The sequence below is a fragment of the Rana temporaria genome, chromosome 12 (genome assembly GCF_905171775.1).
Source record: "Rana temporaria chromosome 12, aRanTem1.1, whole genome shotgun sequence".
Taxonomy (NCBI): Eukaryota; Metazoa; Chordata; class Amphibia; order Anura; family Ranidae; genus Rana; species Rana temporaria.
This window is the reverse complement of record NC_053500.1, coordinates 64,634,585-64,661,621: the sequence shown is the minus strand read 5'-3', so window position 1 is coordinate 64,661,621 and position 27,037 is coordinate 64,634,585. Positions and strand designations below refer to the sequence as shown.

The 27,037-nt window shown below is 43.1% G+C and overlaps 1 protein-coding gene across 3 annotated transcripts in view; it reads left to right on the top strand.

The window, feature by feature from the left end:
* UNK (unk zinc finger) overlaps positions 1-27,037 on the top strand; it is a 102,214-nt gene that overhangs the window by 8,218 nt on the left and 66,959 nt on the right. For all 3 annotated transcript variants that reach the window (XM_040330522.1, XM_040330520.1, XM_040330521.1), the window contains exons 2-3: positions 8,323-8,532; positions 23,327-23,503. In XM_040330522.1, coding sequence (XP_040186456.1) covers positions 8,323-8,532; positions 23,327-23,503 — 387 coding nt within the window. The remainder of the gene's footprint in view (positions 1-8,322; positions 8,533-23,326; positions 23,504-27,037) is intronic.

Sequence of the window (27,037 nt, the reverse complement as noted above, 5' to 3'; positions counted from 1 at the left end):
GCACATATACCCCCTTCCTGTCCAGGCGAAATTTCAGCTTTCAGAACTGTCACGATTTGAATGACAATTGTGCGACGTGGCTCCCAAACAAAATTGACGTCCTTTTTTTTTTACACAAATAGAGCTTTCTTTTGGTGGTATTTGATCACCTCTACGGATTTTACTTCTTGCGCTATAAACAAAAATAGAGTGACAATTTTGAAAAAAAACCACAATATTTTTTACTTTTTGCTATAATAAATATAAAAAAAAACAAAAAAAAAGATTTTTTCTCAGTTTAGTCCGATACGTATTCTTCTACATATTTTTGGTAAAAAAAAAAAAAAATGGCAATAAGCGTATAGTGATTGGTTTGTGCAAATGTTATAGCGCCTACAAAATAGGGGATAGAATTATGACAATTTTTTTTTCTTTTACTAGTAATGGTGGCGATCTGCGATTTTTGTCAGGACTGCGATATTACGGCGGACACATTGGACACTTTTGACACATTTTTGGGACCATTCACATTTATACAGCGCACGCGCATCTGCACCTGAGTGACGTGGCGGGCACGCGCCCCCCAGCGCCGGGAGGCCAGAGGCCGTATATTGATGGCTTCCTGGCATTTTAAAGCCACCTTGTGGCCATAAATGGGCAACGGCCGGATGGCAAGTGGTTAAATGGTCCCTGTTCACATATGAGTGTTCTGTTGCTTGAGCCCGAAGCTCAAAAAAGTACATAAGCTTCTTGTGAATATCACACCTGAGTGAATATCACACTATCTTTTTCAGGCGTTTTGGGGTCCAAAGGTCACCAATGTAAAAGGAAGAAAAATGCCTGTAATCTGCCTAAAAATAAGCTCATGTACTTTTTTGAGCTTCAGGCGTTTTGCTTCAGGTGACAGAACGCTCAGATGTGAACAGGGAACATTTAAATTAATAGGATTTTGCATGTTGGGCATTTTGGAACTTTTGAGATGAGCGTTTTACGAGCTTAAAATGCTCAGGTGTGAATGCAGCCGGCAGATTACAGGCGTTTTTTTACTGGTTTTTACATTGGTGACCCTTGGACCTCAAAACGTCTGTACAAAAACACACAAAAAAATACCTGAAAACTATACGTTCAGTTGTGAATGCAGCCTAACTGATGGGATCCATACCACTATTGTACAGTCTGCACTTCTGAGTTTTCATCTAGTGGATTCCCTTAAAGCGGTGGTTCCCCTAAAAATAGGACAGGCATCCGACCGACGCATCCATCGCGTCACGAGATGCCGAAAGAAGCCGAACGTCGGTGCGGCTCTATACGGCGCATGCGCAACGACGTTCGGCTTCTTTCGGCATCTCGTGACGCGATGGATGCGTCGGTCGGATGCCTGTCCATCAATAAGGAACGCCCACCGCCAGCATCGTACCCGGAAGTGGCGGTGGGAAGGAATAATACAAACGCTACGTACGGAGGTATTATTTACATATAACCAGCCGATTCTAACTGTAATTATTATACCAAATGCAATGTCAAAACTTTATTTTTAGGGGAACCACCCCTTTAAAGTTCCACAAGCGGCATTCATTCTGCATGTTCACAAAAACACATCTGACATAGACATTAAAGAGCGGCTATTGCCAAAACGTATTTTGCCAGTTTTCATTAGGGTACGTAAAAGTTACCCCACACTTCCTTTTCTTAGAAAGAAAATAGAAATGAGAAATATAATAGAAATTAGTAAAAATCCCTCCAAAATGAGGGGAAATCTCTCTTGTCACCAGAAAAGTTGTCTGTCTCTCTTTGAAGATTTTCCCTCCCTAATTTGGTGGCAGCTGTGGTATTGTGAGTTTTTCCCAAAATGTTTTTCTCTTGGTGACAAATCTTACCAGGACAGATACAGATCAACCCCAATCCATATACTGCAGACTCAAGATCACTCCCATTCCATACAATTCATACCTCAGATCAGCCCCAGTCCATACATTTCATACCCCAGATCAGCTCCAGTCCATCCAATTCTATCCTCAGTTCAGCCCCAGTCCATACACTTCATATCTCATATCAGCTCCAGTCCATACACTTCATATCTCATATTAGCTCCAGCCCATACAATTCTAACCTCAGATCAGCCCCAGTCCATACATTTCATACCCCAGATCAGCTCCAGTCCATACACTTCATACCTCAGTTCAGCCCCAGTTCATACCTCAGATCAGCCCCAGTCCATACACTTCATACCTCAGATCAGCCCCAGTCCATACACTTCATACCTCAGATCAGCCCCAGTCCATACACTTCATTCTCCAGTCCATACACTTCATTCTCCAGTCCATACACTTCATACCTCACTTCAGCCCCAGTTCATACACTTCATACCACAGATCAGCCCCAGTCCATACACTTCATACCTCAGATCAGCCCCAGTCCATACACTTCATACCTCAGATCAGCCCCAGTCCATACACTTCATTCTCTAGTCCATACACTTCATACCTCAGATCAGCTCCAGTCCATACACTACATACCTCAGATCAGCCCCAGTCCATGCACTTCATTCTCCAGTCCATACACTTCATACCTCAGTTCAGCCCCAGTTCATACATTTCATACCTCAGATCAGCCCCAGTCCATACACTTCATACCTCAGATCAGCCCCAGTCCATACACTTCATACCTCAGATCAGCCCCAGTTCATACATTTCATACCTCAGATCGGACCCATTCCATACACTTCATACCTCAGATCAGCCCCAGTCCATACACTTCATACCTCAGATCAGCCCCAGTCCATACACTTCATTCTCTAGTCCATACACTTCATACCTCAGATCAGCTCCAGTCCATACACTACATACCTCAGATCAGCCCCAGTCCATGCACTTCATTCTCCAGTCCATACACTTCATACCTCAGTTCAGCCCCAGTTCATACATTTCATACCTCAGATCAGCCCCAGTCCATACACTTCATACCTCAGATCAGCCCCAGTTCATACATTTCATACCTCAGATCGGACCCAGTCCATACACTTCATACCTCAGATCAGCCCCAGTTCATACATTTCATACCTCAGATCGGACCCAGTCCATACACTTCATACCTCAGATCAGCCCCAGTCCATACACTTCATACCTCAGATCAGCCCCAGTCCATACACTTCATACCTCAGATCAGCCCCAGTCCATACACATCATTCTCTAGTCTAGTCCATACACTTTATACCTCAGATCAGCCCCAGTCCATACACTACATACCTCAGATCAGCTCCAGTCCATACACTTCATATCTCAGATCAGCCCCGGTCCATACACTTCATACCTCAGATTAGCCCCGATCCATACACTTCATTCTCCAGTCCATACACTTCATACCTCAGATCAGCCCCAGTCCATACACTACATACCTCAGATCAGCTCCAGTCCATACACTTCATATCTCAGATCAGCCCCGGTCCATACACTTTATACCTCAGATTAGCCCCGATCCATACACTTCATTCTCCAGTCCATACACTTCATACCTCAGATCAGCCCCAGTCCATACACATCATATCTCAGATCAGCCCCGGGCCATACACTTCATACCTCAGATCAGCCCCAGTCCATACACATCATATCTCAGATCAGCCCCGGGCCATACACTTCATACCTCAGATCAGCCCCAGTCCATACACTTCATGTTCCAGTCCATACACTTCATACCTCAGATCGGCCCCAGTCCATACACTACATACCTCAGATAAGCTCCAGTCCATACACTACAAGCCCAACCCCTGAAAAACAACCCCACGTCATAATCCCCTCTCCACCAAATAATTTGGACCAGTGCACAAAGCAAGGTCCATAAAGATATGGATGAGCGAGTTTGGGGTGTAGGAACTTGACCTCAACCAGATAGAACAACTTTGGGACTGTGAGCCAGGCCTTCTCGTCCAACATTAGTGCCTGACGGACCTCACAAATGCTCTTCTGAAAGAATGGTCAAACTTTCCCATAGACACACTCCTAAACCTTGTGGACAACAGCAAACCCAATATTAAACCCTACGGACTAAGACTGGGATGCCATTATTGTTCATGTGTGTGTAAAGGCAGACGTCCCAATACTTTTGGTAATATAGTGTATGTCTATTCCGGGAGAATATCACTGCACAGTACTGGACACGACCGTGTCTTTTATACCACTAGAACAAAAAAAATAGACAGTGGACACTGTTAGGTTCCTGCATGTGCCTTTCCTTCATTTACATAACAGCCATGTGCCCTGAAATGCCAGGTTGATCTGTTGGAGAAACATTGACCACAGTTGTCATGGCTGACCTATGGTCTACCTCCTCCTGCTCTTTAAACCCTAGCTGGGCTTCCATTTACTGTTTTTTACCCAATAGGGGTAAGCAAGCATTAAGGGGAAAGCCATAACAGTCGGGGTTAATGCTTTCCCTAGCAGATTAGCCTGTTTTTTGGGAGGTTCTAGGTCAGGGGTCCTCAAACTTTTTAAACAGGGGGCCAGTTCACGGTTTCTTAGACTGTTGGGGGGCTGGACTATAGTTTAAAAAAATATGAACCTATGCACACATCTTATTTGAAGTGCAAAAAAAACAGGAAAAACCTAGATAATATTTAAAATAAAGAACAATTTTTATCAACATAAACTTATTAGTATTTCACAGACTCCCCTCATCACAGAACCCCCTCCCCAACACAGACCCCCCTCATCACAGAACCACTCCCCAACACAGAACCCCCTCATCACAGAACCACGTCCCAACACAGACCCCCCTCATCATGGAACCCCCCCATCACAGATTCCTCTCCATCACCGATCCCCCTATCAAAGATTCCCCCCATATTAGGCCCCCCATCACAAAGCCCCCCCCACCCCAACAGAAACTTCTCTCTATCACAAAGCCCCCAATAACAGACCCCCCACCACAAACACCTCTCCATCAAAAAGCCCCCATAACAGATCCTCTCCATCATAAAGCCCCCCAACACAAATTCCTCTCCATCACAAAGACCAGAATAACAGACCCCGATAACATATTCCCAATCACAGACTCCTCTCCATCACAGATCCCCCCCATCAAAAAGCCCCCATATCAGGTCCCCCCAAAAGCAGACCCCCCCCCATCACAGACTCCCCCCATCACAAAGCCCAGAATAACAGACCCCCATAACATATTCCCAATCACAGACTCATCTCCATCACAGATTCCCCCCATTAAAAAGCCCCCATATCAGGTCCCCCCAAAAGCAGACCCCCCCCCCATCACAAAGCCCACCCAACACAAACTCCTCTCCTCACATAGCCCCCCATCACAGATCTCCCCCTTTTACAGATCCCCCCCCCCCATCGATTTTACACTGCCGCCCCTTCTATAACATCCCAGCACTCCGCCTCTCTGCTACCTCAATCACACAAGACGCAAAGCATGGCAGGTCCGGACAAAGGGCGGGACTTTGCTAGTGAAAGGCAGGTCTTTGATTGCTGAAACCGCCCGGCTGCTTTACTCAAAAGACTCGCCTTTTGTCCGGACCTGTCGTGTTTCTCATCGTGTGTTATAAAAAGGTAGAAGAGGGGGATTGCTGCCATATTAAAGGGGCAGTCTGTGGGCCGGGTAAACCACACTGGCGGACCGGATCCATCCCGCGGGCCATAGTTTGAGGAGCCCTGTTCTAGGTTGTTCTGCGAATAACCTATGAGTGCTTGCAAAAATCAGGAGGCACCTGCACTATACACTGATTGGTGGCTTGTAGTGTAACAAATAATGGGCCATTTCAGATACATCGGCGTATCTTTAGTGCGGCGTAGCGCATCTGATATGCTACGCCGATGTAACATAGAGAGGAAAGATCACTAAACACAAAGCACTCGCCGACAACGTTGCGCCGTCGTAACGTAAATAGGCCGGCGTAAGCCCGCCTAATTCAAAGTAGGTGGAAGGTGGGCGTGATGTATTTAAATGAATCGTGAACCCATGTAAATGAAGCGCCGAACGAACGGCGCATGCGCGCGCATGCTCAGTATCACGTCGAATTTACTCCCTAACATACGCCGGCTCAATGCCTGTGACGTGAACGTAACCTTCGCCCAGGCCCATTCACGTACGACTTACTTAAACAACGTAAAAATCGACGGCTGTTCCGACGTCCATACCTTAACATGACTTACCCCTGCTTTATGAGAGGTAAACTTACACCGGATGTAAGCCTTACGTAAACGGCATAGCTTAATACGACGGGCGCAAGTACGTTCGTGAATCGGCGTATCTAGGTCATTTGCATATTCGATGCGTAAATCGACGGAAGCGCCCCTTCCGGCCAGCGTAAATATGCACCCAAGATACGATGGCGTACTAAGACTTACATCGGTCGGAAGAAGCCATATTTCAGGCGTATCTAGTATTGTGAATAAGGCGCATAGATATGACGGCGCATCTCTACACTTACGCTGCGTATCTGTAGATACGCCAGCGTAAGTGTTTTCTGAATCTGGCCCAATGTCTATAAATGTGCTTTAAGTAACCAAATGGTAGGAATACCTAGCTTTCAGTACCTGCGAGATCGTAGAATTAGTACTAGGCACCATCTAAAATGTTACTGCTTAGTATCCATTTAAAAATGATAAATTCCATTGCAGTATTATCATCTTACGTTGTATATGATTCATAAATACAGATGTATTCATTAAAGCTTAGTTTACCAGAATCTCATATATTCAGCTAATTAGTATATCCTAGTAGGTGGGTAGTCGGTGTTCTCCCTAAAAAAAAAAAAAAAAAAAAACAGGCGCACGTGGCAAAAAATGGAAAAGGAATCGGTAACAAAAACATTAGAGAAATGTAAACCTTGCACAAATGTTTATGAAAATAACGTTTTATTAGTGTGCAGAAATACTCAAAATTTTCCGGTAAATATAAATATAAAATACATTTAGGTTGAAAATTGTGTGTGCTTTTGAAATGCCCAAAAAATGCTTTGCCCCACCAGGTTGGGTTTAAACAGTTGCCATTTGTTGCACCATATTTATTTTTTATTTTTTGCTGCCTTGATTTACCTTCTATTTGTCCTGTTAAGACAGGAATTGATGGAAAATTCAAAATTGTAGTTGTCATCTGGAAGAAAGTCTATTAACCACTTCAGCCCCGAACCATTTGGGTGGTGAAAGACCAGGTCACTTTTTGCGAAACGGCACTGTTTCGCTTTAACTGACAATAGCGCGGTCGTGCGACGTGGCTCCCAAACAAAATTGGCGTCCTTTTTTCCCCACAAATAGAGCTTTCTTTTGGTGGTATTTGATCACCTCTGCAGTTTTTATTTTTTGCGCTATAAACAAAAATAGAGCGTAAATTTTGAAAAAAATTCAATATTTTTTACTTTTTGCTATAATAAATATCCCTTTAAATATAATAAATATCCCAAAAATATATATAAAAAAAAACATTTCCTCAGTTTAGGCCGTTACGTATTCTTCTACATATTTGGTAAAAAAAAAAATCGCAATAATCGTTTATTGATTAGTTTGCGCAAAAGTTATAGCGTTTACAAAATAGGGGATAGTGTTATGGCATTTTTATATATATTTTTTTTTAACTAGTAATGGCGGCGATCAGCGATTTTTTGTGTGACTGTGACATTATGTCGGACACTTTTGACGCATTTTTGAGACCATTGTCATTTTCACAGCGAACAGTGCTATAAAAAATAAAAATGCACTGATTACTGTGAAAATTACAATTAATTACAATTAAGTGTGCCCTGCATAGTGTTTCATACTGTAGGGGGGATGGGCTCTGTGTCACATGACACTGATCTCCGCTCCGAGTACACGGAGCCTAGATCAGTGTCATTGTCACTAGTCAGAGCAAGGAGACGCGGGGATCCCTGCAGCGATCGAGTCCGCGGGACCTGTGGTCCGTCTCAAGGGGAAGGCGGCAGGGTCGCGACAACACGGCAGGCATTTAAAGGGCCACGTACATGTACGTGATAATGCCTGTCCATGCCATTCTGCCAACGTATATCTACATGGGCCGGTCCTTAAGTGGTTAATGGGGGCACCTGGTAGGGTGACGACTGTCCCCACTTTGTAATGATTTCTACTCACTCCTATAGCATCCCCAGTACATGAAATCTCCGAAAAAGAACAGAAACGATAAGTTGATATGGGTTTTGCCCCTTCCTCACTCTATCCAAATCATTTGGCTATATTGTACATACACTTTAAATAGACAGTATTCTGCAGTGAAAGTAATCAGGTAAAAACACAAAAAAAAAGAAAGACGTGTTGAGTCTAATGTTTTTGATAATTGCACTATGGTATAACTTCATTTTTGTTTATATTCCCTATTCCTCAGGTATCTAAAAGAATTTCGAACTGAGCAGTGTCCCTTATTTGTACAGCACAAATGTACCCAGCATAGGCCCTATACCTGCTTCCATTGGCACTTTGTGAACCAGCGGCGGCGGAGGTCAGTACGACGTAGAGATGGGACATTTAACTACAGCCCAGACATCTACTGTACAAAGTATGATGAGACTACAGGCCTGTGCCCTGAAGGAGACGAGTGAGTAGTATTATGACATTTTATAGTGGCTGCCAATTACATCTGTCATACAGTTATGCTCATAAGTTTACATACCCTGGCAGAATTTAGGATTTCTTGGCCATTTTTCAGAGAAAATGAATGATAACACAAAAACTTTTCTTTCACTCACGGTTAGTGTTTGGCTGAAGCCATTTATTATCAACAATGTTTACTCTTTTTAAATCATAATGACAACAGACACTACCCAAATGACCCCGATCAAAAGTTTACATACCCCTGTTCTTAATATGTGTATTGCCCCCTTTAACATGAATGAAAGCTTGAAGTCTTTTGTGGTATTTGTGGATGAGGCTGTTTATCTTCTCAGATGGTAAAGCTGCCCATCCCTCTTGGCAAAAAGCCTCCAGTTCCTGTAAATTCTTGGGCTGTCTTGCATGAACTGCATGTTTGAGATCTCCCCAGAGTGGCTCAATGATATTGAGGTCAGGAGACTGAGATGGCCACTCCAGAACCTTCACTTTATTCTGCTGTAGCCAATGACAGATCGACTTGGTCTTGTGTTTTGGATCATTGTCATGATGGAATATCCAAGTACGTCCCATGCGCAGCTTCCTGGCTGATGAATGCAAATGTTCCTCCAGTATTTTTTGATAACATACTGCATTCATCTTGCCAACAATTTTGACCAAGTTTCCTGTGCCTTTGTAGGTCACACATCCCCAAAATATCAGCAATCCACCTCCATGTTTCACAGTAGGAATGGTGTACCTTTGATCATAGGCCTTGTTGACTCCGCTCCAAATAAAGTGTTTATGGTTGTGGCCAAAAATGTAATTTTGGTCTCATTACTCCAAATGACTTTGTGCCAGAAGGTTTGAGGCTTGTTTCTGTGCTGTTTGGCGTATTGTAAGCGGGATACTTTGTGGCAATTGCATAGTAATGGCTTTCTTCTGGCTACTCGACCATGCAGCCCATCATTCTTCAAGTGCCTCCTTATTATGCATCTTAAAACAGCCACACCACATGTTTTCAGAGAGTCCTGTATTTCAGTGGTCATCAACCCTGTCCTCAGGGCCCACTAACAGGCCAGGTTTTATGTATTACCTTGGGGAGATGCAGACTAGAATACTACAATCACTGAGCAGCAAATGATCTCACCTGTGATGTATTTCAGTTATCTTGCAAACCTGGCCTGTTAGTGGGCCCTGAGGACAGGGTTGATGACCACTGCGTATTTGACCTGAAGTTATTTGTGGGTTTTTCTTTGCATCCCAAACAATTTTCCTGGCAGTTGTGGCTGAAAATTTAGTTGGTCTACCTGACCGTGGTTTGGTTTTAACACAACCCCTCATTTTCCAATTCCTAATTAGAGTTTGAACACTGCTGATTGGCATTCTCAATTCCTTGGATATCTTTTTATATCCCTTTCCTGTTTACAGTTCAACTACCTTTTCCCGCCGATCCTTTGACAATTCTTTTGCATTCCCCATGAATCAGAATCCAGAAACATCAGTGCAGCACTGGATGAAAGTAGGGCTGCAACTATAGATTATTTTCATAATCGATTAGTTGGCCGATTATTGTTTCGATTAATCGGATAATAGCCTAAAAAAAATATAAATGAGCATTTAAAAAAAATTTTGGGCCAATTTGTTGTCGGGCAGATTACAGAACACAAATTGCTGCAAAAACACATTACATGCTTTTCTGCAGCTTCTCCATTGAAGTATATTGAACCAAAAAAAAAAATATATAGCACCGTTTTGCGTTAAAAAGTCCTTGCCCTTTCCAAATACGGAGCAGCTGAAAAAAATCATGGATGTGAACGTGTCCCATAGGAAAACATGTAAATGAACTGTAGTGTGTTTGTGCAAAAAACAGAGGGCCAGATTCAGGTACAAATGCGGCGGTCTAACATATCCCATTTACATTACACCGCCGCAAGTTTTAAGCGTAAGTGCTTGATTCACAAAGCATTTGCCTGTAAACTTGCAAGCCCGCCTAATTCAAATGGGGCGTGTATCATTTAAATTAGGCGCGTTCCCGCGCTGAACGTACTGCGCATGCTCCGTTTAGAAATTTCCCGCCGTGCTTTGCGCGAAATGACGTCGAACCGACGTAATCTTTTGAACGGCGACGTGCGTTTCATCCTTTCCTATTCACAGACGACTTTCGCAAAAAAAAAAAAAAATTAAATTTTAAATTCGACGCGGGAACGACGGCCATACTTTAACATGGCAAGTCTAAATATAAGCCATGAAATAGCAGCCGTAACTATACGACGGGAAAAGCCGACTAGCAACGATGTAAGAGAATGCGACGAACGCGTGTACCTTCGTGGATCGCCGTAAACAGCTAATTAGCATACCCGACGCGGAAAACGACGCAAACTCCACCCAGCGGGCGCCGAAGTATTACACCTACGATCCGAAGGCGTACGAAGCCGTACGCCTGTCGGATCAAAGCCAAAAGCCGTCGTATCTTGGTTTGAGGATTCAAACTAAAGATACGACGCGGCAAATTTGAAAATACGCCGGAGTATCAGTAGATACGTCGGTGTATTTCGACTGTGAATCTGGCCCAGAGGTGTAAACCCAGGCCTGAGATGTTTAGTAACATAATGGGGTTAAAAAAAAAATAAAAAAAGTACAAAAAGAGCAAATAATCCCTTTTGGCTTCATTTTTTTTACTGTGAGACAGTGAAAGTAATATTTACAGTAGCGATTTGCTTTTTTGTACTATAAAGGGCTAATGTTAGTTTTTTTAACCCCATTATCTTACTGCCCGATTAATCGATTATGAAAATTGTAATCAATTAATTTCATAATCGATCAGTTGTCGATTAATCGATTAGTTGTTTCGGCCCTAGATGAAAGATGCAAGGGTCTGTCAGGAGTCCAGAAACTCATTGACTTTTTATACACACACTAATTACAAGCAAACAGATCACAGGTGAGGATGGTTACCTTTTATTAGCCATTTAAACCCCTTTGTGTTAACTTGTGTGCCTGTTATCAGGCCAAAATCACCAGGATATGTAAACTTTTGATCAGGATCATTTGGTTTCTGTTGTCATTATGATTTAACCACTTAAGACCTGGACCAACATGCAGGTTAAGGACCAGGCCCCTTTTTACGATTCGGCACTGCGTCGATTTAACTGACAATTGCGCAATCGTGCGACGTGGCTCCCAAACAAAATTGGCGTCCTTTTTTTCCCACAAATAGAGCTTTCTTTTGGTGGTATTTGATCACCTCTGCGGTTTTTATTTTTTGCGCTATAAACAAAAATAGAGCAACAATTTTGAAAACATTTTTTTTTACTTTTTGCTATAATAAATATCCCCCAAAAATATATAAAAAAACACGTTTTTTCCTCAGTTTAGGCCGATACGTATTCTTCTACCTAATTTTTGGTAAAAATAAATAAATAAATCGCAATAAGCGTTTATCAATTGGTTTGCGCAAAATTTATAGCGTTTACAAAATAGGGGATAGTTTTATTGCATTTTTATAAAAAAACATTTTTTTTACTACTAATGGCGGCGATTAGCGTTTTTTTTTCGTGACTGCGACATTATGGCGGACACATCGAACTATTTTGACACATTTTTGGGACCATTGTCATTTTCACAGCAAAAAATGCTATAAGAATGCATTGTTTACTGTGAAAATTACAATTGCAGTTTGGGAGTTAACCACTAGGGGGCGCTGAGGGGGTTAAGTGTGACCTCATATGTGTTTCTAACTGTAGGGGGCGGGGCTGGATGTGTGACGTCATTGATCGCCTTTCCCTATATCAGGGAACAGATGATCAATGACAGCGCCACTGTGAAGAACGAGGAAGGTGTGTTTACACACACCTCTCCCCGTTCTTCAGCTCCGGGGACCGATCGCGGGACTCCGGCGGCGATCGGGTCCCGCGGCCGTGGTCACGGGGCTTCGGACCGGGTCGGGGGCTCTTGCCCACGGCTGGGCATTTAACAATCACGTACAGGTACGTGATTGTGCCCAGCCGTGCCATTCTGCCGACGTATATTGGTGTTAGGCAGTCCTTAAAGCGGGACACCCATTAATCAATTTTTTAAACAATCCCCCTAGATTCCTGCTCGTTTTGTCTAGGGGAATCGGCTAGTTGTTTTAAAATATGATCTGTACTTACGGTTTACGAGATGCATCCTCTCCGTCGCTTCCGGGTATGGGTCTTCGGGAGCGGGCGTTCCTTCTTGATTGACAGTCTTCCGAGAGGCTTCCGACGGTCGCGTCACTAGTAGCCGAAAGAAGCCGAACGTCGGTGCGGCTCTATACTGCGCCTGCGCACCGACGTTCAGCTTCTTTCGGAAAATCGTGACGCGATGGATGCGACCGTCGGAAGCCTCTCGGAAGACTGTCAATCAAAATAGGAACGCCCAGTCCCGCAGCCCATACCCGGAAGCGACGGAGAAGATGCATCTCGTAAACCGTAAGTACAGCTCATATTTTAAAACAACTAGCCGATTCCCCTAGACACAACGAGCATCCATCTAAGAGGAAAAAGTATATTGTACGGGTGAACCTCCGCTTTAAGTGGTTAAAAAGAGTAAACACAGTTGATTGATAATAAATGGCTTCAGCCAAACACTAACAATGAGTGAAAGAAATGTTTTTGTGTTATCATTCATATTCTCTGAAAAATGGCCAAGAAATCATAAATTCTGCCAGGGTATGTAAACTTATGAGCACTACTGTATATTATTCTTATACTATAAGGTTTGGAAGAGTTGCTGATTAGAATTTTTTTTTAAATTGTAGGAAGACTGAACTGAGATATATATTTAGGCTCCCAATCCCACCCCTTCTGAAAATGCTAGTAGCCTGCCTTTCTCTGCCCTTCATACTTTGTAAGTCACTGAGCCATAAAAAGCATGCAGCCAATGAAGGCAGAACTCCTGATATGTATACTTTATTCCAAGTCATTAGATTTGCAAGAAAACCAGGGAACAAGCATTTTCAGGGGAAGGGGTCAGCAGGACAGCCCCCTTATGTCTCTCAGTACAAGTTTCCTTTAATACAGTTTGCTGGAAACATGTAAAAATAAGACACAAAATGGAGGAATTCAATAACGCACTACCGACACTTTTCTGGCGCTAAGGTACATGGCTGCAGATTCCGAAATTCCTGTCAATTGTTTTGGTATCTTTAGCAACGCATACGGCAGAATCCGGGTGGTTCCTAATAGAGCCCATTTTACAAAGTGGTGCTATTCCTGCATCAAAACCAAAAAATTGCCTTTAGTTTGTAGATCTCAAAACTAGAGATAACCAAGACCAACTCTAGGCTCGTGCACAGAAACAGGCAGAGTGCCTGTCTCTGTACTCAGTGTAGCAGAGTGGCATATTTGCTGCCGTTACCCTCTCCCTGGATGTTCAGGACGCAGTCAGCTTCACATCCAACAGCCTCCTAGCAACCAGTGGGTGGAGCCTGGTGGACAAGCTGAGACACTTGTTCCCCATCAGGTCCACTCTCTCCTTGACAGCAGAATTCTAATACAATTTTAAGATACTCATTTTGGGTTTGGTCTCCTGCTAGGTCTTTATTATTATCCAACAGCTCATCTTCTCTGCTGTCCTGCGGCTCTGCAGTTGTAGGCTCTGTGTCTGATGGTGTTGGAACTTACACAGGCCTGATGACATCATCCTCCTTTTCAGGTGACAGTGTTCAGGCCTGGCTATTACCTTGCAAAGGTCTGAGCACTACATCCTTGGAGGAGGTTTCATTTTCCCCCATGCGCATGCCCCCTGCTAATCCACGCTGTCACTGGCAACAGCAGGATGTTTTCAACAGGTCCCAGCTAATGCTTTATGGCTGAGACCTGCTGATCTGCTGTAGCCAATCACAGCACAGTGCCCCGTACACAGATCAGCGATCTGACTGTTTGTATTCCGTGCAAAGCGGGGAAAAAACAGCCAGATCTGTTCGTAAAAACAGCACACATTACACACAATACACTTGTCAGGCACACAGTTAACTCATTGATTGCCTTTAGATGTTAACCCTTTCCAAGACACTTTCATTAGTACAGTGTCAGCATACAGTATTATCGCTGATCACTAGTGATGTTGGTATCGGTTAGTGACTCTCCCAGCCAGTGTCCGTTAGTGCCAGATTTTCCGCCACACTATCACAGTCCCACTATAAGTCGCTGATCACCCCCATTACACTGTAGTAGAGTTATGCCGCGTACAGACGGTCGTTTTTTTTATGAAAAAAACTATTTTTTTTTGTGAAGTAAAAAAACAACGTTTTTTAAACTTCATTTTCAAAAACGACGTTGCCTACACACCATCGTTTTTTGAAAATGCTCTAGCAAAGCGCGGTTACGTTCAGCACTCTTTTCCATTGAAGCTCGCTTCATAACTTGCTTCTGAGCATGCGCGGGTTTAAAAATGTTGTTTTAAACATCGTTTTAGCTACACACAGTGATTTTTTGTGACACAAAAAACGATGTTTTGAAAAACGACACAAAAAATTGAAGCATTCTCAATTTTTTTTTTGTCGTTTTTCAGAAGACATAAAACAACGTTTTCCCCACACACGGTCATTTTAAATGACGTTTTTAAAAACGTTGTTTTTTTACATCACATACGGGGCATAAGTTCCAGCACAAACCAATTCATAAACACTAAAGACATGTAGGAAAATACATTTTGGCCTAAATTTATGACAAAATTTAAGTTTATTGGATATTTCTTATAAAAGAAAGTAGAAAATAGTTTTTTTTAGTTTACATAAAAAAATAAAACACCCAGTGGTGATCTAATGCCACCAAAAGAAAGCTCTATTTGTGTGAAAAAAAATGTTCTTATAAAGTTGCTTTACCGAGCAATTGCCTGTTAGGCTGCTTTCACATTGCAGCGTGGAGCCGCGGTGACGGTATAGCCACGCTATTTGTAGCGCGGCTATACCGTCGTATTTACCGCGATATTCGGGCGCTAGCGGTGAGGTTTTAACCCCCGCTAGCGCCGAAAAAGGGTTAATACCGCGGTATTACCGCGCTTTCCCATTGATTTCAATGGGAAGGCGCGGTATAGGAGCGGTGAACACACCGCTCCTATACCGCGGTAAAGATGCGGCTAGCAGGACTTTTGGTGCGTTCCTGCTAGCGCACCGCTTCAATGTGAAAGCCTTCGGGCTTTCACATTGAACACTGCAGGGCATGATTTTTCATGCGGTATAGCAGCGATATTTTTAGCGCTGTACCGCATGAAAAACGCCCCAGTGTGCAAGGGGCCTTAGGAGCGCACCAAAAGTCCTGCTAGCCGCATCTTTACCGCGGTATAGGAGCGGTGTGTTCACCGCTCCTATACCGCGCCTTCCCATTGAAATCAATGGGAAAGCGCGGTAATACCGCCCGCAACGCGGGAGGTATTAACCCTTTTTCGGCCGCTAGCGGGGGTTAAAACCTCACCGCTAGCGCCCGAATATCGCGGTAAATACGACGGTATAGCCGCGCTACAAATAGCGCGGCTATACCGTCACCGCGGCTCCACGCTGCAATGTGAAAGCAGCCTAAAAGTAGTGCAGTGACAATAGCCGAAAAAGCTCTGGTCGTGAAGGGTAAAACCTTCCGGAGGTCAAGTGGTTAAACGACTGTATTTTGCATACTTTCATATGCAGAAACATTTGCCTGTGCTACAGTGTTATCCCATTATGGGGTGGATTTACAGAACGCAGTATTAAACCCACAAGCAAATACTTAGTATATTGCAGCTTACTAATTCTTAGATATGAAAGCTGCATTTGTGTTCTTTTATAGGCTTTCTTTCTTCTATTTTTATCTGGTGATCCAGCCAGCAAATTTGTTGTTTTTCAAAACATCCATGTATCAGTTTACATGGATGAGACAAATCATTAACACTGACAGGGGTGCTTAAAACGATCAGCTTTTATTTATTTATGTAAAATCTTTATCCCAAAAGGAAAAAAATAAAACTGTTTGCTGTAACTGATTATAAAGTGTAAGCTGGAGTTTGGCTTCAATTTGTTAGTGCATGTAAATCTTCTAATACATTTAACACTACCCTCCCCCTAGACTGACAATGCTGCAGCCTGATGTACCTCCTGTGCTCATTCATCCAGAGTGGGGGCACTCTAATACAGGAGGTGTGTTACTGGCCAGATCACCAGGTGAAAACAGAGGGGAAAAAGCCAAAGAAAAGAAAACTGATGCAGCCACCACATCTAATGATTGGTAAGCTGCAATATATTACATTTTTGGTTTAATACTGCTTAAAGGCAAATAGTGCCCTTTGCAAATGCAGTTGCACTCTTTTTCCCCCGGAGCTTCGTTAATGTGGTAAAGAGCTCTGCTAATTTCCATCATCCAATCATATGCAAGCAAAAATGCTGTTTAAAAAAAAAAAAATTTACTTGCACCTGATTGGGTATTCTTTACAAAGTGAAGCTTTACCACGTTACATTGACTGGGGAAAATGAGTGCAACTGCACTTGCAAGGTACACTGTCTGTTTGCCTTTAGTAAATCAATCCCTATGTGTTTTCTTTTTCATATCTGCATTATAACACACCAATGTGGCATATAATTATGCAAATACATGCATTTATATGCACTGAAGAATTATTCAAATAAGCTCTTAGCTGTTTTTTGCCACAAAACAAACGCAGGCTAGAATAAAAAAAAATGAATTGATTGACATTTAGGTAGTACTTTGCTTGTTTATGATTCTGTAGAACAGGACAGGGGATAAAAGATACTCTTCTGCTGGAGCCCTGAAGCAGAAAATGCAGCGGCTGCAGAATGGTGAACATGTTACATGTTCCACCCTAAAAATGGGTGTAACATATAACATGTTCCCAAAGGGGAGCGTATCCTTTAATCAAACCAATAATCATAGTGTTGCATCATTCAACAGTGGTTGGTTCAATCCACATTTAGCAAAGCTACAGATGTTACATTCTATACATGTTTTGCCAGGAGTTCTCATCGGCTCCCATGTCTCAGCCCTTGTCGGCGCTTGCTCCTCTCCCCTGCAGCCGCCACTGACTGACATAGGGGGGCCAGATCTGCAGATCGCGTTACCAGAGCAAACTAAAAATAGGTAAGTATACACACCTTTTTTTTACACAGGTTAGGCAGCATAGATAACAGGAAAGCAAAGGGAACAATTATAAAAATAGTTTTGGGGTGGAATTTCACTTTAACAGATAAAAAGGAAACAAATAAGGGAAGTCTGTTATTAACGTTTACATACACTTTAAGGCTTTGTTGCCCAACCTGGGGCCTGAGGGCCACATGTGGCCCTTAAGTATATAATGTGCGGCCCTTGGAGTTCAGAAGTCTTTAGTGGAAACATTGATTAGGGTAATAGCATTGATCACTACTAACTTCATGTAACATGTTCCTAGTTTTCTATTGTCTTCTGCAGCATATCCCCAGCCAAACATATAGCATGTCCGCACTCTCTGACCCCCATTTCCTCTATTAGGTTTGCAGTCTCTGACAGTCCTCTCAAGCATTATATATATTGAACATTATGTGCAGCCCTTTGGTGCTGTCAGGGGGCAATTTTTTTGTGGTTATCTGTGTCCCCCACTAGGTATATCACTCTCATGACTATTGTCACAGAGATGAAAGAAAGTCATAACAAAAAAAAAAACCACACAATTTTAGAGTGACCAGAACAAGAGGTGTATAAAAAAAAACTTTGTATAAAAAAAATCTCACTTCTTATTGCATCTCTGGGACAAGAAATGAAGAGAAATCTCCCCATTGTGGTTTCAATACTGTCTGTGTTCCTGCTAGGTACTGTATATTCTTCTCTATTTGTCCTATTGACCATTCTCATTGAGACATAAAGTGACGAGAAATCCATAATTTGAGAGTTGTTACCAGAACAGGTGATGAGAATTCTAGTTTGTAGAAATGTCCTCTCACTTGCTTTTGCATCTCTGGGTTACAGACCTCAAGCAATATCCTGGTAGGGGTTGTAACTCTTTCTTGCTGTACCAAAGAATGTTTGAGCTATGCATACACTCCAATCAACTTTGCATTTAGTATAGTATTGAAACATCTACTGTACTTACATATTTTAATTATACTTTGTATACTCTACATTTACTGATGTACACCAGGGGTAGCACATGGTACCTTTTCAGCCTGCAAGTGACTTGCTCCATACACAGAGTGGTGCATGGAAGCAGTGGTGAGAAGACAGAGTATCTGGTGCACTGGTGCCTGCTGATCCACCTCTCTCATCCATCCAAGACATTAATATGTATACAAGGGCATGGGTTTGAATTGAAAGATGGATTGGTGGGCACTAGAACAGGTTACTGTGTCATAGTGTTGCTTCTCTGTGCCACTCTGCATATACGATGTGGCAGCAAAAAGGCAGTTTAGGACATGGGGGTGGAACTGGGAAAAGGGGGTAGGCATGATGGCTTGAGGTTAGTGCAGGGGAATTATTAGTTATAAGAAAGGAGCCTGTGAGGCAGCAGCAGAACTTACCCAGAGCAGAGGGGATGTGTTGTGACATGCCACGTGTCAGGGTACACACAGGTCCACTCTGGGTCATACACATAAGGTGCCACTGTCTGCACTATGAAGACAAAGGCAAGTAGACTGACCACACTCCAACAATGTAGAAGAGAAATTAGGTTTATTGAAATCTTCAATGCATGAAATGTAACGACATCACAGCTCCAAAGCAGGAATAGTGATTAACGCGTTTCATGCAGGAGGCACTTACTAATAAGTGCAATCTGCGTGAAACGTGATAACCACTATCCCTGATTTGGAGTAGTGATGTCGCTACATTTCATGCATTGAAGATTTCAATTAACTTAATTTATCTTCTACATAGTTGGTGTGCGGTCAGCCTAGTTGGCTTTGTGTTCAGATTTCCACGATCACGGACCGGACCGGCACCTGTCGGTGTATAGAGGGGCTGTCTGTGTCCTCGCCTGGAGTGGTGTCTCCTCTCATCACTGTCCTGTACTCTGCATTACCTACTTGTGACCCCTGCACTTGGCAACAGCCCCTCCTGAACCCTGCACTCCGCATTATTTAATTCAAACCCCTGCACCCTGCATTACTTACTCCTGACCCCTGAACTCAACACTATATACTCCTGAACTCTACATTGCTTATTCCTGACCCCCACACTCTGTATTTTACTCCCGCTGACTCCGTAGTAATTTTTCCTTGGCATTAATTTCCTCCTACTGACCAATTATGCAGTCACTTCTCTCCTGAGCAATGATGCTGCCCATTTTATTTCCACTGACCAATAACACTGGACATTTTTTTCCCCACAGACCAATGAAGCCAGACTTTCTCCTCCTATTGACCACCAATAGGCGGTAATTTAAAGTGGTTGTATAGTCCCTTGGTGTGTCTTCCGGGTATCTCGGCTCCAGTGCTCCATGCGCGCGGGAGACTTCTTTCCGGCAAGGTTCAGCGTCTGCCGGGCCTGCAGCCGAGAATCCCCTGTGCGCATGCGCCGCTGCAGTCAGCGGCTCATCGCAAAGGGGAATATCTCCTAAACAGTAAAGGTTTAGGCAATATTTTTTTTTACCTACAAGTAAGCCTTATTATAGGCTTACCTGTAGGTAAAAGTAAAAAAAAAAAAAAGACTATACAACCACTTTAATTTTTCTCCTACTGTCCAAAAATGTCGGGCATTTTTCTACCACAGACCACCAAAAGTGGGTCATTTTGTTTTTATCCCACTCACCAATAATTTCAAGCAATTTCTTTCCCACTGACCACCAACAGTGGGGCATTTTTTTTTCTACTACCAATGCAAGGGCATGCTTTTCTTTTTCATTGACAAGCAATATAAAGCTGGCCATACATTATACAATTTTCTTGTACAGTTTTCTTTTAGATTCACCAAAACCATATAATATGAGGTCAAGCCTAAAAACGTTCAATTTGTATGCAATCATACAGGCCCTTGCACTACATAGTTGAAAGGAAAGGAAGTCCTAAGCTCACAACACACATTACCATCTAATTGAATAATCTACCTTGATCTACCAATAACTATGCAGTGAGATTGTCTGTCTGATTGGATACAGATTGATTGTATAGTTTAAGTAGGCCCTCATACATCATTTTGGTAAATCTAAAGTTGATTGTATAAACATTGTACAGTCAGACTGCAAAGTGTATGGTGACCCTAAACCACTGCAGATTTTGTGCTGGCCTATGTGTTACATATTTCTGACCAAAGTGTTGTTTCAACAGTTGCTGGGTACTAAAAAGCCTGATAGAAGTACAAGATTGCAACAAACATGTACAGCAAACACTATGCGTAGACTCAGATATTTACCTGTATTCCTTTAAACCACATCCAGAATTCATCCAAATGTAGTCATGCTCACTTCTCACCGCAGCTCTGTGCCTTCGCCCACGAGCCCCATGATCTGCACCAATGCTTGAGGTTGTTATTGCAGACACTGACACCAATGCAGGGGGTTGTTATTGCACCCAATGTCACCAATACTGGGGGTTGTTATTGCACTCACTGACACCAATGCTGGGGGTTGTTATTGCACTCACTGACATCAATACTGGGGGTTGTTATTGCACTCACTGACACCAATGCTGGGGGTTGTTATTGCGCTCACCGACACCAATGCTGGGGGTTGTTATTGCACTCACTGACACCAAAGCCTGGGGTTTGTTATTGCGCTCACTGACATCAATACTGGGGGTTGTTATTGCACTCACTGACACCAATTCTGGGGGTTGTTATTGCGCTCACTGACACCAATGCTGGGGGTTGTTATTGCGCTCACTGACATCAATACTGCGGGTTGTTATTGCACTCACTGACATCAATGCTGGGGGTTGTTATTGCACCCAATGTCACCAATGCTGGGGGTTGTTATTGCACTCACTGACACCAATGCTGGGGGTTGTTATTGCACTCACTGACACCAATGCTGGGGGTTGTTATTGCACTCACTGACACCAATGCTGGGGGTTGTTATTGCACTCACTGACACCAATGCTGGGGGTTGTTATTGCACTCACTGACACCAATGCTGGGGGTTGTTATTGCACTCACTGACACCAATGCTGGGGGTTGTTATTGCACTCACTGACACCAATGCTGGGGGTTGTTATTGCGCTCACTGACATCAATACTGGTTTTTTTTATTGCGCTCACTGACACCAATGCTGGGGGTTGTTATTGCGCTCACTGACATCAATACTGGGGGTTGTTATTGCGCTCACTGACACCAATGCTGGGGGTTGTTATTGTGCTCACTGACTTCAATACTGCGGGTTGTTATTGCACTCACTGACATCAATGCTGGGGGTTGTTATTGCACCCAATGTCACCAATGCTGGGGGTTGTTATTGCACTCACTGACACCAATGCTGGGAGTTGTTATTGCACTCACTGACACCAATGCTGGGGGTTGTTATTGCACTCACTGACACCAATGCTGGGGGTTGTTATTGCACTCACTGACACCAATGCTGGGGGTTGTTATTGCGCTCACTGACATCAATACTGTTTTTTTTTATTGCGCTCACTGACACCAATGCTGGGGGTTGTTATTGCGCTCACTGACATCAATACTGGGGGTTGTTATTGCGCTCACTGACACCAATGCTGGGGGTTGTTATCGCAGAGACTGATGCTAAAGTTGCAGGCTATTATTGCATGATCTAGTTTATGCTGGGGGTTGTTTTTGCACTCACTGATACCAATACTGGGGGTTGTCATTTCACTCACTGACACCAATGCTGGGGGTTGTTTTTGCACTCACTGATACCAATACTGGGGGTTGTCATTTCACTCACTGACACCAATGCTGGGGGTTGTTTTTGCACTCACTGATACCATTACTGGTGCTAAAGTTGCAGGTTATTATTGCATGATCTGGTTTATAGCGCCATCATTTACTAACTAAATTTTGTTGATTGAGTTTGTGAAGTAGACATTTTGTTTTATATATGGCCCTCTCAATTCCTTAAAAAAAAATTTGGGCATGGTACACTCAGGTTTCCTACTCCTGACTTATACAAAACTCTTTAGATAAGTTGATAAAAAGAAAGTGTAACCTCATGGTCAGAATCAGCATGGTACATGATATCAGAAACATAGGGTTTTAAAGTGTATGTATGCTAAGCCATTTTTTTTATTTTTTTAGTTTTGGTTAGATTGGGGAAAACTAGAACTCCTGTTGGGTTTGTGCTGCTTCTTGGAGCTCTATTAAAGAGATTCAATCTCACTTCCTGTCCTGCTGACAATGGTTTTAGCTGATAGTAAATGGGGGAAAATCTGCAAGTGACAGGGACAGATATTCAAATAACAGGGTGCCTTCCTCTACTAAAGAAAAGCGTTTTTAATTCTGTCTGTGTTCCTTTTGGAGAGTTCAGCTTACTTCCTGTCTAGTAAAACGTTGTTAGCAGGACATGAACAGAGGGGATATTTTTCTAAAACCCAATTTGGGTGCAATTTTGTTGTTCCCAGAATGCCTAGCAAAGCAGCCTGCAATAAATATCATTACAATAAACTGGGGTGCGCTCTTTAACGCTCCTTAAACACATAAAAAACGCATGTAATGCTAAAGGTGCATTGGTTGGTGTTAGTCAGTGCTAGGATTTTTTGCAAGTGTGAACTTAGTCTTACTGAGACCTGGAGAACAGTAATAACTGAACAGGGGTTCTAACCCAGCCCCACTGCTCAAAACAAAAGTTTCTTTCTGACTTGACTTACATTTTAATGGCCTTGTTGTAAGTGCAAAAATATGTTTTTATTATAACTTACTCTTTCCTACTTTCTTTTCAGTTGCCCCTTCCTACACAGAACAACAGGGGATACGGAAAGAAGGTACCACTTACGCTATTACAAAACTGGCATCTGCATCCATGAGACAGACTCCAAGGGTCATTGTACCAAGAATGGGCAGCACTGTGCCTTCGCCCATGGGCCCCATGATCTACGCTCCCCTGTGTATGATATAAGGTAGGAGGATCACACATACACTTGTGCAGAATACTTGATGCCTCTTTTTACCTGTACACAAAGTTCTACAATAATAATGTGATGAAACAGGCTTTCTCAACCTTTTTACCATTGAAATCATTTTCAGTTATTATATCTGCAGCTAGGTACATCTGGGTAATCAATATGTTTTATTTATGGTACTCAATAACAGAAGAAAGAATACCCAAGGCAGATCATTTTTCAACACCTCCTGTTGTATGCAATCATTTCATTTTTAGTGATAAACATTAAATTTAAACTGAACAAATATTGATAGACAGAAAAATGGGGCTCCCTTACATTAGCGGTCAGTGATCTCTTACAGTAGTGATCAGTTGGGAAGGGGTCTGTGAAGAAAGGCCCCCTTATTTGGGTGGTCAGAGGAGAGGGACCCTTTTACAGTGGTGATCAGTAGAGAAGAGCTCTCTTATAGTGGTGGTCAGGGAAGAGGGACCCCTTACATTGGCAGTCAGTGGTGATGGATCCCTTTTATATTGACGGTCAATGAAAAAATGCCCTCTTACTTTGGTGGGCAGTGAAGAGAAGCTCCAAACATTTATAATCAGTTGAGAAGAACCTCCATACATTGGTTTTTAGTGGTGAAGGGCTCCCATGCATTGGTGGTCAGTGCAGCAGAGACCCCATACCTTGGTGCAGTAGTGTATTTAGGTTGTGTGCTGCCCTAGGCCTGACTAAACTCGTGCACACCCTAATTTAAAAATTACCCACCCCTTTCTGTAAAGGCTACCCTTGCAACCCCTTGCTGTTTAAGACACGCCCTGAGATTTTCGAGTGGGGACACTAGTTCTTTGCAAAGATTTTCTCTCACTTCCTGTTTGGCTATTGGGCAGGAAGTGAAGGGAAATCTCTGCAATGGGACAGGGATGGTAAAAAATAAACTGACAGGGGCCATAACCCTGCCTTACTCTATCCAAAATGGAAAAAGTGTTGCCTATAGTTGTACTTTAACCACTTCAGCCCCGGACCATTTTGTTGCTAAAGGACCAGGCCCCTTTTTGCAATTCAGCACTGCTTCGCTTTAACTGACAATTGCGCGGTCGTGCGACATGGCTCTAAACAAAATTGCCTTCTTTTTTTCCCACAAATAGAGCTTTCTTTTGGTGGTATTTGTTAACCTCTGCGTTTTTTATTTAATGTGCTATAAACAAAAATAGAGCGACAATTTTGAAAAAAATGCAAATAAATATCCCCCAAAAATATATAAAAAAACATATTTTTTCCCTCAGTTTAGGCTGATACGTATTCTTCTACATATTTTTGGTAAAAAAATCGCAATAAGCGTTTATTGATTGGTTTGCGCAAAAGTTATAGCGTCTACAAAATAGGGAATAGTTTTATGGCATTATTATTAATAATTTTTTTATGATCATCAATTTTTATCGTGATTGCGACATTATGGCGGACACATCGGACACTTTTGACACCATTTTGGGATCATTGTAATTTTTACAGTGAACAGTGCTATAAAAATGCACTGATTACTGTGAAAATAACAATGGCAGTGAAGGGGGTAACCTGTAGGGGGCGCTAAAGGGGTTAAGTGTGACCTAAAGAGTGATTCTTACTGTTAGGGGGCTTGGCTTGGCGTGACATGTCACTGATCGTTGTTCCCTATGACAGGGAACAGACGATCACTGACAGTGCCACTAGGAAGAACAGGGAAAGGTTTGTTTACACTTACCTCTCCCCGTTCTTCAGCTCTGTGACCCGATCGTGGGACACCGGCGGCGATCAGGTCCCGCGGGAGTGGTCACGGAGTTCCTAAAAGGGTCGCGAGTGTGCCCCCAGCGGCGCACACCTTAAAGAGGACGTACGCCAATGTGCACAGCCATGCCATTCTGCCGACGTACATCGGCGTGCGGCGGTTGGCAAGTGGTTAAGCAAAAACTTCTGATCATTTTATGGAGAGGACTAAGAAGATATAACCATGCCAATGGTGCAGCAGAAAAAATATAGCAAAGTGAGGAAGGTTTCTGGTCCAGGATGATGGGACAGTGAAAATTAGAAGCAGAGAACCCCCCCCCCCACAGTTGCAGAATGCTGGCCGCCCGCATACCGGAAGCAGTGTGGCTGCTTTATGGGGGCGCTAGACTAATTTGACTCTCAGCCCAGTTTGCCCCATAAGACTGGCGCTACACTGACAGTGTAGCACAAGCCAGTGAGGACTCTTTCCGTGCTGCCCCCCTGCAAAGTGCTGCCCTAGGACTGGGCCTTGTTGGCCTAGGCCAGGATACAGCATTGCCTTGGTGGACAAGGGTTCCCTTACATTGATGTCAGTGGAGAAAGACCCTCTTATATTGGTAGTTAGTAGATAAGGGCCCCCACACATTGGTCGTCAGTGGCTTCCTTACTTTGGTGGTTAGTGAAGATGTGTTCTCCTTCACAAGATGGTTTGTGAAAAAGTGCCCCTTTACATTGGTGGTCAGTGAAGAAATGTTCCCCGTCACAAGATGGTTCATTAAAAAGTGCCCTATTACATTGGTGGTAAGTGGTGAAGGGCCCCATACGCTGGTGGTCAGTTTACAGGGACCCTGTACTATGGTGAAGAAAGGCTCCCTTACATTGATGTCAGTAGAGAAAGGCTCCCTTACATTTTTGGCCAGTGAAGAAGTGTTCCCCTTACCACTGATGGATTGTGAAAAAGTGCTCCCTTATATTGGTGGTTAGTGGTGAAGGGCCTTATGTGTTGGGAAATCTTCTCCCCGTGTGTTGGTGGTCAGGGGAAAATGGCAGTTATACATTGGTGGTCAGTGTAGAACAACCCCAATTTTTTGTGGTCAACAGGGAAAAGGGCCCCCCATGTTTGTTGTCAGTGGGGGGGGGGAGGGGAGTTCTCTTTACGATTGTGGTCAGTGAGGAGGAGTAGAACATAATTATGTTAATAGTGAGTGGGGAGAACCTTGGTCATCAGTGGGGAGAAAAGGTCCACTTACAGTATGTAGGTTCTCAGAAGGGCCCCTTACATTGGTAGTCAAACAATGTCTTCTTATATTAGTGGTCAGTGGAAAAATTACAGCTAAAAGATCATTGGTGTCAGTGGATTTCTGTGAGAGAAGAGGCTTCAATGATCACATGCAGTTTGCTCTGTCAAATGATGTTTGTGTCACAAAGGACACAGAGGACCATCTGCCACTGCTCTAAAAACCCAGAGTATCCTATAGGGGTATTCAGGTTGAGAAAAGCTGTGTTTTGATGATGTTTCATTATTATACTGTAGTTTGCCAGTCTTTGGATGTGGTTGCTGTATTTGTTTCCTTTTTCAGGCTTTTTTCTTTATGTCTGCCAGAAACACACTTCCTGTCATTAGGTAACAATGATCACCACTGTACTGTATGCAGTGGCGTAACCAGAGTTATGGGCGCCCGGGCGGAATTTTTTTTTCGCCCCCCCCCCTTATATAAACATCCATGTTTATATGTGCGTAAACGTGGGGGACTTAAACATTTGAGATTTTTTTTAAAACTGTTTATATAGTTACACATTTTTGCCCTC